This window comes from Spodoptera frugiperda, chromosome 19, assembly GCF_023101765.2.
Source record: "Spodoptera frugiperda isolate SF20-4 chromosome 19, AGI-APGP_CSIRO_Sfru_2.0, whole genome shotgun sequence".
NCBI classification, from domain to species: Eukaryota; Metazoa; Arthropoda; class Insecta; order Lepidoptera; family Noctuidae; genus Spodoptera; species Spodoptera frugiperda.
The window spans coordinates 3,344,303-3,361,609 of record NC_064230.1 but is presented as its reverse complement, the minus strand read 5'-3'; the positions used below and the strand labels follow the sequence as shown (position 1 = coordinate 3,361,609).

At 38.0% G+C, this 17,307-nt stretch overlaps 2 protein-coding genes across 2 annotated transcripts; one reads left to right on the top strand and one right to left on the bottom strand.

The window, feature by feature from the left end:
* Positions 1-196: 196 nt before the first annotated feature.
* LOC118281050 (zinc finger protein 567-like) lies at positions 197-7,392 on the top strand. The gene is made up of 10 exons (XM_035601482.2): positions 197-444; positions 737-859; positions 1,339-1,776; positions 2,311-2,507; positions 2,999-3,106; positions 3,849-3,957; positions 4,669-4,766; positions 5,678-5,801; positions 6,340-6,444; positions 6,992-7,392. Exons 1-10 carry the CDS (start codon positions 298-300, stop codon positions 7,148-7,150), a joined length of 1,608 nt encoding a protein of 535 aa, XP_035457375.2. The 5' UTR covers positions 197-297; the 3' UTR covers positions 7,151-7,392.
* A 227-nt stretch (positions 7,393-7,619) lies between these two features.
* On the bottom strand, positions 7,620-16,984 carry LOC118281041 (zinc finger protein 836). Its single transcript, XM_035601472.2, has 9 exons — positions 16,813-16,984; positions 16,190-16,303; positions 15,386-15,982; positions 14,339-14,553; positions 13,809-13,913; positions 12,701-12,907; positions 12,121-12,232; positions 11,447-11,548; positions 7,620-9,092 (listed from the first exon to the last, which is right to left on the bottom strand). Exons 1-9 carry the CDS (start codon positions 16,915-16,917, stop codon positions 8,949-8,951), a joined length of 1,701 nt encoding a protein of 566 aa, XP_035457365.1. The 5' UTR covers positions 16,918-16,984; the 3' UTR covers positions 7,620-8,948.
* Positions 16,985-17,307: the final 323 nt, after the last annotated feature.

The window sequence follows — 17,307 nt, the reverse complement described above, 5'->3', positions numbered from 1 at the left end:
ATGATATGTATTTGTATTCGGCTGAACAAGTAGAACACCGAGTTGTGATTGCGCGTAACTATAATACAAGCAATTATTTAGTCTTGTTCTAATATTAGATCATTAAATTCTGTATAAAAGTGCTTTTATTGCAATAAAGCCAAACTAAACGTAACTTCGTTAAAAAAAAAAACAGTAATGCCTGGCAACACTGTAATGTCAATGTCAAAAGAAAGGTGAATTTGTGTTTCTTTTGCAAAATAGTGAAAAAAATAGTAAACAATAGGAATTTTTGCAAATATATTAATGAAAGTCTAAATGAATATGTATGAAGTGGAAGTATTTAAGGATGAATTGGACAGTAGTTGTCGCATTTCGTTTTGCCAGGCTTGTTTAAGTTCAGATAGAAATTTAATTCCAGTAGATCAAGATCATGAAGATATTTTCAAAAATATTTTAGAAAAGGTAAATAATTAAACGTATTATTGAATTAAAATAATTAATTTGATTATTGCTAAATAATTTGCCCTATTATTTGTGATGAAACAATGTAACATATGTTGAAAATTAATAAATTTAAGACAACATATTCTTACACTAAATTTATTTAAAAAATAATTTTACTTTCTTACTATTCGTATAATATAAATATACTTTGTAATTCCACAATCCTTTTACCTTTTAAACTCGACTCCAACTAGAATCACTGTAAAATAAAACAAAATATATAAATAAAGCAAATTTATTTTTCTTGCAGACATTACCAAAACCGATTCTCATATGCTGGGAATGCATGGCCATAGTGAAAAAGATAAAATGTTTCGAAACCAAATTACAAGAAGCACAGAGAATCTTAGCATACCATTATGCTACTAAACAGGTAATTTTGTAAAAACAAATTAATTTTTTTATCAACATAAATTAACTACCGTAACATATTGAGACATACAATATGGCATGCTTCTACTCTCTTATAGGTAGAGAGACAGATTTTATAAATGGCACTCCCTGTTTTTTACCAGTTGTCCAATAAACTGGGTATAATTTCCGTGATATTACTGCAAAGTTATCAAAAAACTAAATATACTCAATAGCCCAACTATGGAATAGAAGCTTTTGTTTGATATAATATGTTTGATCAGTCGACCTTTGGATACTATCTCACCTAGCGGTTAGCGCTACGGCCTACAAGGGAGCATGTCTGCTCATGAGCAACTTATTCACTTAGGCCTTGATGACATACTACACCAATGAGTCAACCCCTTTTTTTATTGAGGGATCCTATTGCTTATACTCATATTGAGGTGGTGTCTCAATTTCTCAAAATTGCCTATAGTTTTTCTTTATTCTTCTTTGCAGAGATCTCTACTGAAATCTCTATCAAGATTAACAAAAACATACTCAGATCACACAGTAGATATAATTTACAATGAAGATGAAGAAGAATATAAACAAAAAATTGAAATTAAAGTAGAAAACCAATCTGATGAGAATTATAATTATGAACAAAACATAGATCTTTGCCTCAACCAAGAAATAAAAAAAGAAGAGACCATAGACATAGGCAGAACTGTCAAAAGAAATAAAACTCTACACTACAGGATTGTCTATGAACAGAATTCAAAAAAGGATTTGAGAAAGAAATTTGCTATCAAACCTGAAGAGTTGGATTTGTGGTTAGAGAATGAGAGAAAAAGCGATTTTTATAAGAAGTTTAAATATAAATGTAAGCTGTGTATAAATGGATATAAAATTAAGGAGAAATTAAAATCCCACGTCTTAAAACGGCACGATAAAGTAAGTATCCTTTTACATGGGGCCTTAGTTTGCTTTACGTTTAACGAAATCGAAACGAGAGCGCGTTCGGCTCTCTGATTGGCCGGCTCGAATGAACCACCTCCCCAACAACCCTTAAATACGCAAGTTTCCTACTAGTCAAATTCAATACTTTTTTCGAAACGTCGATAACGATATTTTCTATGAAATTTGTATGAAATACTGTGATATGATCATTAGATTTTTATGTCAAATAGCAGACTTATTTCAAGAATATTATCTAAAAAAATCTTTAATTAAGTAGATCATTAAATCTATCAATGAAAGTGTGATTTTTTTTATCGTATTGAAAAGTCGATATAATATATTTTTGCCTGAGGAAACTAGCCAATTCCCCCCCCAACGCTGGCAACGCACTTGTAACGCCTCTGGTGTTTCAAGTGTCCGTGGGCGGCGGCGATTGCTTACCATCAGGTGATACGTCTGCTCGTTTACCAGCTTATACCATAAAAAAGTTACCCCTTCTTCTAAGAGTTCTAATAATATATTCCACAGTCCACAGGGCCGTACAAATGTGAAACATGCAACACACACTTTGACAACGAGACTGCACTCAACAATCATGCACGGTCGCATATGTTTGCATGGGAGTGCATGAAATGTGGGTTCCAATGTTACTCAGCACGGCGACTGAACTCGCATATAAACGGACATAGGACTGTACAATGTGTTTACTGTGAGGCTGAGTTTCAGTAAGTACCTTAACACATTAAACGAAAGAAGTGTGTAAGAACCGTTGGCGTTCCATTGTCTTTGCCTACCCTCATGGGAAACAGGCGTGAGGTTATGTATGTGTGTACATTAAACGCCATGGGGAGCTAGTGTCTCGCGCTAGCGGAGGATTTGCCTTCAATAGATTTTTTGTTGGCAGTCAAAATCTTAAATTAATAAAATGTTTGGCTTACTTTTATAACTATTTTACGAGGTAACTAGATTAGTTTCAAACCATGAAAGGAACCCATAATCTCATAAACGGAAATCCATGTGGCGAGCATTCTCGTTACGGGTGCGCGCGAATTTTTGTTGTTTTGTTATTGTGATAAAAACAAAACTAATGAGTATACAAAAAAGTTTCTTTGGGAAAGTTGTTTGTAATCATGAGTACAATCACGTGTTTAAATATCGTTCACTAATTACCTGTCACCCTATATATTCTATTTATATATTAGGTATACTTTTTCAGGGATGTATCATCTTTCTACGTGCACTATAAGTCCCTACATAGCGTGTTCCTATGTGATCACTGTGGGAAACGATGTAAAACCAAATATATGCTGGAGAAACATATGAGGTGAGATTCAAATATATGTTTTAAGAACGAACTTTTGCAATACTAGCTCCTGTCTGCGGCTTCGGCCGCGTTTCCGTGGAATAAAAAGTAGCATATGTATGTGTTATTCCAGACCATAATTTGCCCCTGTTTCAAATCTTAAATCAAATTAAAATGACGAAGAAATAGTCCTCATCGGTGTCGTGAGGTAGAGTGCCTAAAAGACTGGCAGCATTGCCACATTCAATGGCAATTTGCAATTAAAATTTAAATTTGGGCACTGTTGTAAGCGCCATTATCACGGATGAACTGATGACAGTGCCGAAATATCGGAAACTTATAGACACAAATAAACATAGCAAAAATCCCGTTTCAAGTTCTAATATTAGTCTTAGTGACCATGTCAGTTTAAAAACTTATGTCACCTATTTGTGTAACGACCACTCGATATGTAGTATAATGCATTAATGTTTCATTTTGACCATCATTTTGGTATAAAGTATACTGTCGTCGTGAAATACACTCCAACATAACTGCTTACGTAACTGTACGAGAAAGCTCAACTAATTTCGAACCACATCAGAGCTCACAACTTAGATTGAGATTAGATTTAGATTTCAGCCATGATCGTCCCACTGCAAGGCAAAGACCTCCCTTCCACTCCTCTCTGTTTTTAAACTTTTTTCTGCCAATTCTTGTCAAAGATGTCGTACACACAACTTAAGCAAATACTTACTATCTAAATAAATTTTCCTTCCCACAGTCGACACGCAGACACGCACGTATGTTCAACATGTAGCCGTAAATACAAGTCTAGGGCGGCGCTACGCAAGCATTACGCGTTGAAACACGCGCCGTGTACAGCGGAGCAGGTTATTTTCTATTTTCTTTTTCTGTCGCTTTGGCAGTTGTCCCACCAATGGCGAGTGAACGACTAACTATCGGCTATTTTCTCGCTCAAGAAACGTACAATAGATATACTTTCCGTGTAAACAAAAGAGATGCATATACAAATAGTTGATCGCTGACTGTTCACACTGCCGGCGAGTGCTCGCTTCACTAGTTTGTCGCTGAGCGACAAGAGCTATGAAAGATAACACTCGCTCGGCGACACTCGCCAAGCGATTAAAACTCACGCCGAGCGAGCAACCAGTGGTCATTTCTCTACAGTGCGTATCGTAGTGCGAGTAATCGCCCGCCTCACTTGCACACTCGCTTATAGCCGAGCTACACAAATATCAGAACTACACACTCGCTCGCCACGTCTCGCTTAACTCGTTTCTAGTTCTAGCTCTACTCGTTACTCGTTCATCGTTGCCGGTGGGACAACTGCCTTACTGTATATTAGTTTTACATTGTTCTCACATAGTTGAAGTAATCGAAACAATGTAACCATAAATTGTATTGTGAATCTGATTCAAAAAGAGTAACCTATGGAGTTTCTTGCTCGTTCTTCTCCATAGGAATCTACACTTTGGAACGAGCAAATAGCTTAGCAAATTAATATTATTATATTTGCTTTGACGTTGAAAAGTGCCTTCCTGGTCTATTTGAAATAAATAATTTTGACTTTGACTTTGCAGGCGTACTGCGTACTGTGCGACAAGCAGTACGCGAGCGAATACGTGTATAGGCGACACGTGCATACTAGCGTCGCGCATACAAGGGAGAGGGAGATACAGTAAGTAGAGAGATGCAATAATAACTCATACTCTTTTCAGTGTCGACGTTAGGGGGGGCGTGATGGGGCGATGGCCCAGGGCGACAAATACTGGGGGGCGCCAAGGTCTGAAGTTGGAGTCTCTTGCCTCTCCTGGTGACACCGGCATGATTCTGTTCTGAATGCTGTGTTAGATGTAGATTTAATCAGGGCGTATTTAAATATATATAACTCAAACAAAATAATTTTACTTGGGATCAGCAAAAAACGAACACTTGATATTGCTTCCCTCGAGTGGGCGCCACAATATTTTCGCCCGGGGTGTCAGTGGCCCTCACGCCGGCACTGACTCTTTTGATAGGTATTGTTTGTCGGATCAGTGATACATTGTACTATCAGTTAATGGATCGACACATGCGCATTGCCATCAGAACGGGTCCGCTCAAACTGTTGTGGCTCTTTCCTCAAAGGCCACTACAGAACGAACTCACTCTGCACGGTTCTCACACATCACCTTTTTTATTTAATTTTTTCCCTGGACTTTAAAAAAGACAATGACGCAATAATATTGAGCTTCTTCTTATTACACTCGTATGACGAAACACCGCTGTTATTTGATTGGCATTGTTTCACGCCAGTTTACTGTGAGAGTTGACTCTCGCACACTAAAATTAATATGTTAACTGAAAATCACGGTTTATTCACGTAAATAATTAAAGAAGAAAATATTAGTCTACTAGTTTCGAGTCACAGAGAGAATCTTCATCATGAGCATCATGAGCAGTATGCGCAGACGTAGCCACGTCGCACAGCCTACTGAATTTACACGAGTAAACAGTGATTTTTAGTTAATTTAGTATGTCTCACTATAGTTACCTATTATAAAAATTAATAAGTATGAATATTTTAACATATTTTTATGTGTTTTCCAGGGTAAAAAAGAAATATCCGTGCCCAGACTGCAGCAACACATACTCGCGGCGCGCGTATATGATGAACCATTACAGACACGTACACATGAACCAGTCCAAATACTATTGCAGCACTTGTGAGAGGGTGAGTGACATAGCTACTCATATAGGGTGACTGGTAATTAGTGAACGATATTTAAACACGTGATTGTACTCATGATTACAAACAACTTTCCCGAAGAAACTTTTTTTGTGTAGTCGTTAGTTTTATTTTTATCACAATAACAAAATTTCATTAGCACGCGCGTGTAATGTTCCAAAATACCTACCTAGTTACTACTAGTCTTCCGATAACACGGGCGCCTCGCTGCTAACAGCTGATTATGTGAAAGCACGCGCGCGCGAAATTTTGTTATTGTGATAAAAATAAAACTAATGAGTATACAAAAAAAGTTCCTTCAGGAAAGTTGTTTGTAATCATGAGTACAATCACGTGTTTAAATATCGTTCACTAATTACCAGTCACCCAGTCAGTCATTTGTATCGAAATATTTCCGTCGTTTTTCACTTTCGCTTACTAGTAAACATAATATAGAGTTAAGGCTCATTAGATATGTCCATTTCTCCTGATAAAGAGGACATTGTGGATGGCAAAAATAATAATTTAGTTTATTTGGTTTCAGCACTTCCTAAACCGGACCCGCTACATAGACCACATGAGGTACAACCACGAAGGAGTCAAGAAAGAGAAAAATAAACTCTGCAATATCTGTGGGAGAGGATTTGCTGTAAGTACGCGTCCACAAGCCCGCATCGTACGTATCGCACGCAACGGATTTTAGTTTGTCTTGTATAGAAACTCATACAACTGCGTCCACTGATCCGCATCGTACGGACCGCATCATCGGCAGTGTCTACATGCGATGCGTACTGATGATGTCATACGGAATGCTTACGATGCGGGACTGTGGACGCTTACGTTTACAGTGTCGCTCTAATGCGTTCAATGTTTATCCTTCTCGTGTGCCCGAAACTCACACGTGCGTCCGTTCGACTCTCGGCGGGTGCGAGCTAAGACTCGGCAAAGGCCGCAGTGTTTTAGAATCACACACCTACTTTAACAGTTCATCTAGATTATTTTTAATAATCTTAACGTTAAAATTAAAACGTTAAAATAGTACCTGGTATTAATACTTAGTATCTACGAGAAAATTTCGGAAAATTTAACAATATTTTGTTTGGCCCCAGCACATTCAACGCGACACCCTATTTTCGGTAGTCGTGAAGTTTTTTATATGTAATTATTTTTTATTTTTTCCTTTCTTAATTTTCCAGGCGAACCGAACGCTACTGAATCATATGCGCACTCACTCCGGCGAGAGGCCGTACGAGTGTGAATATTGTTCGTCCAAGTTCACGCAGCGCACTTCAATGCTGTCGCACATTAAATATATACACTTGAAGAGCAAACGGGGGCAGGAGTGGACACAGTAATGACAGGAATGTCAAAAACCATAGACAATAAGGATGAACTGTCAAAAAGCATAGACAACAATGATGTACTGTCAAAAAATATAGATGATAATAAAATTGTGTTGCCAGTTGTATAAAAGAAGAGAAAGCATGTGAAAAAGACGATTTTCTGTTGTCTCTATTGATGATTCTGAATTGGAGAAGATGAGAAGTGATTGTAGATTGGATGCTGTATTTTTGTTTGATAGATGTATTGAAATGTTTAATTGTGAAGTTCAAACGAATAAACATAATTCATAACTTAAGTAAACATATTTTATTTATAATATTTCATGATCAAAACCTCTAATTTTGTTAGACAGAGAAAGAGGAGGGCAACAGTTAGTTACAAAATAAATAAAAGAATTATCATTTAAAAAACAATATAATTAAATATTATTCTTATAACATATCTCAAGTAAATAATATTACATGAAAAATCACAGTACTTATTTCCAAATAAAATCGAGTAGGTATCCTAAGTTAACTACCTAGCGGGTTTACCGTGGCTCCGGCTCGAAAAGCAGGAGTAGGAACGGGGTGGTTTTTACTCAATAAGAGTCTGACACCCCCTCTCGCCTAGCCCAAGGCGAGAGAAATCATTAGATGATTTTTTCCACAAAAGAAATCCTTAGTCATACTTGTAAAGGGGGAATTATGGCAAAACCCCCTCCCCCTTCCAAAGGGGGAGCCTTTGTTCAAAAGTGGATGTCTTCCAGCTGATGATGATGATGATTGATCCCAAGTCTATGACTGCACGTTTGGCGCCGTTTGGGTGACCGGCTGCCGCGCAACTTGTATCGGGTTCGATTCCCCAACAGAAAAACTCTTTATGTGATCCACAAATTGTCGTTCCGGGTTTGGATGTCATGTGTATATGAACTTATATGTTTGTAAACGCACCCACAACTTCTTTTCTTCTCCCCTAATAACATCTTCTGATTTATTTCGTTGCGGGATCCAAGACAGTCATTCATGTCCCTGGGACGCGCCGGACTTCAGTGTTTCGGTGTTTTCATGTTTGTATCTACTGTAGATCCTGGTGCACAGGAGTTGCAGCGGTATGGGAGGTTGTGGCGACACGACACAGGTGAAAATCCTACGTCTTATTTTTAGTCTAAGCTAACCTAGGTATCTGTAGTCTGTCGATGCAGTAACCTAGTATGCGTGTATAGTGCAGCTCGTTGCTTGAACGTATGTCCGCAATCCTCACACATGTAGGATCGATGCTCCGAGTGTGTTAATCGGTGGGACCGGAGAGTGGGTAGTGTCTGGGAGTGGAATGTGATATTAGTAAATCTATACTAATATTATAAAGCTGAAAAGTTTATTTGATTGTTTGTTTGAACGCGCTAATCTCCGGAACTTCTGGTCCAATTTGAAAAAATCTTTTTGTGTTGGATAGTGCATTTATCGAGGAAGGCTATAGGCTATAAAACATCACGCTATGACCAATAGGAGCCGAGCAGAGCGGGTGAAACCGCGTGGAAGTAGCTAGTTATATATCAAGTTATTTACTGCCTCGTCGGTCGAATGGTCTCAGGTTCGATTCCCGGGTCTAGCAAAATAGTACTGGGCTTTTGTCGTGTCGAACATATCTGAGTAGTAGCACGGAATTTGGTATTGTGTCATGTATATGGCAGTAGGCTCACCCCCTGTGGGTGTACATTATAATGTGCACTTCTGCCTACCACTTCGGGGATAAAAGGCGTGACGTTGCATTGTTTTCCCGCTGATGATGATAATGATGAGGTTCCTAGGTCTAAGCTAACCTAGGCATCTAGGTATCCGCAGTCTGTCGATGCAGTAACCGAGTATGCGTGTATAGTGCAGCTCGTTGCTTGAACGTATGTCCGCAATCCTCACACATGTAGGATCGTTGCTCCGAGTGTGTTAATCGGTGGGAGCGGAGAGTGGGGAGTGTCTGGAAATGGAATGTGTTGTTAGAACATTAGATTAGTACAATATTTTATGTATTTTATTACTTTTAAGAAAACTTACAGCTACAAATGTAAATCCGGCTTAATACATCTTTTAGTTATTTGACAGTAAGTAAAATAAGGCCAATTACAAGTTTCCACTTATAAAAGATATTTAATATTTATATATACAGTGTAGTCCGTTTAGTACGACTTCGCATATAGCGACCGACCGTTTTTAGCGACGAAAGTTTAGGCATTTGTTTGGTTTTAGTATAAACTTGCATAAATAGACATTCGTTTATTACGACTCCGCTTACAACGACCATCCGCTTTTAACGACCGAATTTCACAAATAATTGTCCGGTTACAACGACACAACGACGAGCGTTGCCGTATTTACAAATAATTCATAGAAAAGAATGAAAAAATAAATGAATAGCTATCTCAGCTATCGCCCCGCGCGACGCCTCTGATTGGAAATTGACTGTTTATTTTATGGCAGTACGAATTTGTAGGTAAATCCAAGTGACGCGATAAAACGCGAATAAAACCAGAAAACAAACAAAAATTTCAGACTTTTTGCATTAAATGTAAAGTTGTTAGAACAGATTTACACTTACATATAAGAAAGCGGTACATTATGTACCTACGTACATTACACATCCTTACATAATTTGAATCTCGCTAAAACTCGAAAAAGGCTGGATCGATTTGGTTATATTTATTTGTTAAACTCCAGGGAAGGTTTAAAAGGTGTGAAAATAATGTTTGAGGCGGTACGAAGTTTGCCGGGTCCGCTAGTAATTAATAAATAACTATTTTGATTAAAATGAATTTTCTTTTATCTGTTCATCACCTCAACGGGCATTTAACTGTAATATCTGTTATACAAAAACAATTTTTTTCTGTTCGTTTATTACGACTTCCGGTTAGTACGACGTAATGTCACCGGTCCCTTGCCAGTCGTTATAACCAGATTCTACTGTACCAAGATATTTACCGCCTCGTCGGCCGAATGGTCTCCGGTTCGATTCCCGGGTCGGGTAAAAATAGTACTGGGCTTTTGTCGTTTCGAACGTGTGAAGTTTGGTATTGTGCCCGGTATATGGCAATAGGCTCTATTAAGAGACTCCCTATTACATGGGACTTATAACACAAATAGTGAAAAGTGGGTGTACATTAAAGGCGTGACGATACGAGTACCAAATTATTTAGTATGCAGGTAAGAAAATAAAGACGGATTCAGTACCCTTAGTTTGATTAACGTTTAAAGTAAGCGAAATGAGAGCGCGTTCGGTCCACTGATTGGCTGACTGGTATAAAACAACCAATCAGAGCGACGAACGCTTTCTCGTTTTGATTACAGTACTCTCAACGGATCTTGGCAGGTCTGAACTACGTGCAGAAGGCTGCGCAATAAGTATTTTTTAGAACCAAGTGGTGGCATGAGGCGAGGTGCGGGGGGCGGCGATCTAAGCTAGAGATTGACCATTTCTAAATACAATTGACCCTTTACACTTATTGCGCAGCCTTCTGCACGTAGTTCAGACCTGCCAAGATCCGTTGAGAGTACTGTACTTTGTGCAGTATAATATAGGAATAATTTAGTATAGAGGTAAGAAAACAAAGATAGATTCAGTACAGAGACAGTAGCTACTGTTGTACTAAATTGTACGCTTTGTAACGAAGCTATATCTTCTGTAACCATTCGTGGACTCAGTAGCCGACCAATGGTTACTCTCTCTGTACTGAACCAATCTATATTTTAAGTTCTAAGTTAAGTGAGAAGTCTTAAATTAACTGGTCCGGGGTACGAAATTTCTTCACTATTGTAATCTTCAAACACAACACTACTTCCCATTAAAGCCGTGGCAGATACTTTTAGAACACCTTATATAAACTAGTGGTCGCCTAGTGGTCGAAATTCGACCATATACGATTTAATTTACAATACCACTTAACATACGTTCAAGGATAATTTGTATTTAACGAATTGCTATTAGTTTTGTAAAATTCAAATTAATATATTCCGGCGCATCATGAATAACCAAACCTCCTTCAATTAGAAACCTCTTTTCATATGAGACGTGAGAATACCATCGCAATGTCTATCGATTTTGACGTTTTGTCAAATACGATCAGATACTATGCATGTGTGTGTAATGTTTTATTTATTGATTTAATGTACTTTATAAGCATTATTTTTGAAAAATATTAACGTTCCGCAATTCTCCTACACATAAACTATAAGTGTACCAAATTTTATGCTCTAACGTCCGCGCAATTTTCGTAAAAACTGTTACAAAGTTTTTGCTTCACGTATTAATATATAGATAAATAACCGTTTAATACTTACATAAAATTTCTTAGAACACAAATCACAAGCATGGTCCCTTGTTCGAGATAGTCCGTGGTAAATCTGCTTGTGATTCTTTAATTTCCAATGTGATATAAACATCTGAAAATAATACACGAATACATGAATATAAACATCTGCATAGTATGAAACAAAATAGCATTTCACTATCTGTCTCTATGTGATGTGTGCTATGGATGACTTCCCCTTTTTTTATGACTTCTCCCGCCTTGAGTGAGGCGAGATTTTTCTTTTTTTGAGGGGGGAAAGTCATCCAATGTCTTCTCTCGCCTTGGGCGAGGCAAGAAGGAGTGTCAGACTCTTACTGACTAAACACCACCCCGTTCCTACTCCTGCTTTTCAAGCCGAAGCCCCGGTAAACCCGCTAGGTAGTCCGCAGCTCCGGATCAGGCATCAGCCCTACTGGGCCCCATCTGTGGTGGTCTGATGGCTCTTTGAGGCGCGCGGAACGCGACGCGCCGCACGCACGGTTTGGATGACTTCTCTACTATTGATACATTGCATACTTGAGCTGGACATCTTCTTCGCATAGCTTAGTATCAGTGAAAACAGTCACATAGTTTCACAGCTTAACTATTTCATCCACGCAGCATAGCTATGTAGCCCATCTGGTTGAAAAGCATCCAGATAATAACATCATATTAAATCCTTACCTTATTACAAACATCACATTTATACTGTGATTTCTTCAAATGATAGAAATTATAATGGTTGGTCCAATATACTTTTGACGCGAACTTCTTACTGCAAACAGGGCACGAGTAGCTGAAAATTTAAAACAAAACATAGTTTCAGCTTTAAAAAACATAAATTGAAAGATGAGGGAGACCTAAAACTACAGTAACGCCATCTACAATTTGCAACGTCACGCCTTTTATCCCCGAAGGGATAGGCAGAGGTGCACATTGCGGCACGTAATGCCGCTATACAATGTACACACACGTTTCACCATTTGTGTTCCCAAGTGCCCAGTATATGGCAATAGGCTCACCCCCTATTACATGGGACTTATAACACAAATGGTAAAACATGGGTGTACATTGTATCACGGTATTACGTGCCGTAATTATTTAGTAGATAGTATTATTATAAGTATTTGTGTGTGCGTTTTTCTTTTATAATATTTGTATCTTTCTCTTTCTCTCTCTTTCTTCCTTTCTAAAGTGCACATCTGCCTACCCTTCGGGGATAAAAAGACACGACGAAGCTTTTTTTTCATAAACAAATACTCACAATTTCTCCGTATGATTAGCGCTGGATTTCAAATGGTTCCTATACACATATATGTTCTTATACTGCACTTTACATATAGTGCAGTAAGCTAGTTTCTTCGCTATGTTAGCGTTGTGTTTTACCATGTGTGATTCTAAACGAGTCTTAGTTTTAAATGTTTTTGAACATATATCGCATATGAAATCTCGAATTACTGAATGTATGCGTCTGGAAAAGAAATGTTTATATATTAATGTTAGGTTAAATTAAAGTAAACGATAGAACATAATTACTATTTTTGTCGCTCAACGCCGTCAAAGTACTTGTCCACGGGTGCCTGCCAAGAGTGTATCCCATCTAGCCCAGTGACTTATTTTATACGACCGGAGTGATACCACGGCCTCACAGAAAACTGACGTGAAACAACGCTTGCATTGTGTTTCGTTGTGTGAGTGAGGTTACCGGAGGCCCAATTCCCCCCTTTCCAGTCTTCCCAATCCCCGATTCCCGCAATAAAACCCTTAAATTCCTAACTCCCAAAAAGCCGGCAACGCACTTGTAACGCCTCTGGTGTTTCAAGTGTTCATGAGCGGCGGTGATTGCTTACCATCAGGTGATACGCATACTCGTCTACCGGCGTGTTTCATAAAAAAAAATACTGGCTTTTTTATACACATATTTTTCATATATCACTCACACAACGCAAACGTTGTGTCATCAATCTTCCCAATCCCCGATTCATCAACTTCCTTGTGCGAACTACTAGGGAGTGGAAGTCCTTGTTCGGAGTCTGTGTTTCCTGATGGGTATAACCTGGGTGTCTTCAAAGCCCGAGTGAATAGGTTGCTTATGGGCAGACGTCCTCCATCGTAGGCCGCATCATCACTTACCATCAGGCGAGATAGCAGCCAAACGTCGACCCATTAAAAGTAAAAAAAAAACCTTAAATTGCGAACCCCCAAAAAACCGGCAACGGAACTTGTAACGCCTCTGGTGTTTCAAGCTTCCAGAGGCGGCGGCGATTGTTTACCATCAGGTGATACGTTTGCTCGTTTACCGGCTTATACATATAATAAAAAAAACATTAATTTAATAGTGGTCAAGCGCATGTGACCACCACAGTACTTACGCTTTATGTCTCCTTAAATTGCTGCTCGATGTGAATTTCACTCCGCATTCGTTGCAGTGCAGGGCGTGTACTTCTTTTATATGAGTTTCTAATTCATCGGGAGTTCTGAAAAATTACAATGTTACTAACTGACTTTCAAAAGAGGTTCTCAGTTTGACTTGTTTATGTATGTATGTTTGTGCGGGATTATCTTGCATTTGACTGATGCGGTTTTCAGTATAGTATAGCAGGCGAGCAGAGGTAGCTCGCCGCCGAACCAGAACCAGACCCGTGTGTCGCATTCTACGCGCGTCTCTAAGACCTATCAGACCACTACAGACGGGGCCCAGTAGGGCTGATGCGCAATCCTGAGCTGCGGACAACGTATAAGGATACCGGGGCTCCGGCTCAAAGTAGGAGTAGGAACGGGGTGGTTTTTAGTCAGTAAGAGTCTGACACTCCCTCCCGCCTCGCCCAAGGCGGGACAAGTCATTGGATGATTATCCACCCTAAAAAAAACCGTGATTTTTAGTTAATGTTAAATTACTTACTTGACAACAACATCGCACTGCGCACAATGTATCCTATCCGGCTCATCAGTCAAATGCTTAGTCCTGCAATGGTTCAAAGCTGACCAGACCTCATGCACCTTGTACCGACAGCAACAACATCTATAGTACACGTAGTGTTTACGTTTATGTTTCTCCGCTGCGTATTTTGTTGGGAAACGGACGCTACATACATCGCATTGATGAGGGCCTATACTCTGGAAGGATAGGAACAGTTTTTGTATTAATTATTATGTTATCGGCTTACTCACGTAATGTTTTGACGAGGAACTCGACTAGTTTCAAGCCATACTAGAGGCTTATATTCATGAACAGCATTCGGCGACACACGACGCGGCGATTGTCGCGCTGCTACTGAACTACATAATAATTTATTTAGTCTCACGAAAGTTACAATAAAATTATAGTTTTTGTATTGTAACTAACAAATTCTACGTATAAAACGTATCAAGAAGTGATGTCAAGCGATATTTCAAATCGATATATCTTCGAAAGTATTTGTTTCCGTAAGTAAATAAAAAATACGTGTCTAATGTTTTAAAATAATCTGCAAGACGGACATTAAAAAAAAAATAGTCATCTACTTTATTGGTGTAATTATTTTCAGATGTATATTAGTGTTTTCCTAAATTTTCATGATAAAAAATTGGCAATCATATTGTGCCCAGTATATGGCCATAAGCTCACCCCCTATTACATGGGACTTATAACACAAATGGTGAAAAGTAGGTGTACATTGTACAATGGCATTACCTACCGTAATGTGCACCTCTGCCTACCGGTTTGGGCATATATTTTGGTACTCGACGTTACAAACCACGCACTTCTCTATTTTCCATCTAGCAATATCTTATTATTACAAAAAAGTTGCCAATTGTCCACATTTTAATGTGGCGCTTTCTGAGCAGCAAAACCTTTTTACTTATAATATCACTGGACATTATATGGATGACGGATGATGGAACATTATGGCATCTCCTCTTTGTACTTGCTACATGAGGATACAACCATTTTATTTACCATCCTTACCTCATCATGTTTCTTCAGCATATGCTGTTTAAAATTCTCTTCTTTAGTGAAACTTAGAACACAGGTCTCACACTTGTACGGTATCCTCTTAAAATTATAATGATTCCTCCTCAAATCCCTCAATTTTACCATTTCTTCTTCGCTTATCACAACTTCTACGAACTTCTTCTTAAATTCTTCATCTTCTTCTCTTAGTTTTAATTTTAATGACCTACTAATATGACTTCTGTTTACTTTTCTTATCATTTTCTTGTTTGGTTTTATTTCTATTGTGTCCGTATACATGTTTATGGTTGAAATATCATCTTTATAATCTGTATTATTTGTTACGGTTGCTTCAAAATCGTTTACATTAAATTGGGTAGGTTCTATGTTAGTTTTTGTATCAAATTTATCGCTATTTTTAACAGGACTTTGGAGTATTTCGTCTGTGTCTAATGTTTCGGTGTTATCGTCTGATTGGTGACCGTATTCTTCTTTTACAAATGTGTTTAATTCTTGTTTATTAATTAGGGGATCCTTATTGTATATATATTGATAATCGTAGTTAAGATTGGTGGTAACGGTTAGTGTGGATAGCGGTTTTATTACTGTTACCTGAAAAAATAAAAGAAGTCATTGTGCATCAGAGCATGTAAGTTTGTAAACGCACCCATGACACAGGAAAAAGAAGTATGAGGTTGTTTTGCCTCACCGGACAAATGACAGGTAGACAATCGACAAACAAATCGATGGATGACATCATAAATCCTACATCGCACATATGATAAATATGGATAGAAAACTTAAATATAATGTATGTACCTCAGTTGTCCATTTTAAAATGGCCTGTGCAACTTGAACCCTCTTCTTAAACTTGTAGAACTTCTTTATTATGCTCCAGCACTCCCAACATATATTACTGATAGAATTCTTCAGCTGAAAATCACAGAATTAATATCTTCTATCAATATAGCTGTATGCTAGTCTTGCTAAAACTCGAGAATGGCTGGACTATTTTGTCAAAGTTTGTACTTGAATTATTTGTGGAAATCCAGGGAAGGTTTAAAAGGTGAGAAAGTAATAGAATTTGCCAGGTCAGCTAGTTACGTATACATATATTATTATAAAACTGGAGGCTTTGTTTGTTTACACGCGTTTATCTCCAGAACTACTGATTCCAATTGGATAATTATTTTTGTGTTACATAGTTCATTAATCGAGGAAGGCTCTAAAACATCTCGCTACAGTCAATAGGAGCCGAGCAACAGGTAAAACCGCGCGGGAGTAGCGAACTGCAAATAACAGAGTAACGATGCATTTTCAGGTATGATTTTTGCCTCTGTGTTTGTGCTTAACGAGTTGTCTACATATCCTTTCAATTTAGGAGATATACAGCCTTTTTTACGTACTTTTCTGGGTTTTAAGACTTACAAAGTAGTACTTACCTCTGGTAACGGAATTTCTTCTATAATAGCCATTATCTTATCCAAAGGCATTAAACGACGATCCGTACTGAGACAAGCTGAGCATATCTTCGTTGTATCTCCCATTTCTAATAAGTTTTGCACCTTAATTTTCAATATATTAACGATTTATTTATCAAGAAAAGCTGTCACAACTCACAACACACAAGAGCAACAATCTATATTTTTTAATGTTGCTGTTCCTGTCATTGTCATATTCGGTTTGATACCTTAAGTTTTCAGTTTTGTAAGAGATTTGAAAATCTTTTTACCTGGTTATTAATATCTAAAGCAAAATCATCATTTAATTAAGTATGAATTAGTGTTTGTAAAATTATTTATATGTTATTTCTGTCATGTTTAATTTTTTTCAATGTTGTTTACCTTTAACTAGCCTGAATGAGCGTGTGCGTTGGACGTCGAGTTTTGAGATAAAATAATGTATCTGTCAATTTGATACTGACAGCTAAAACAGCT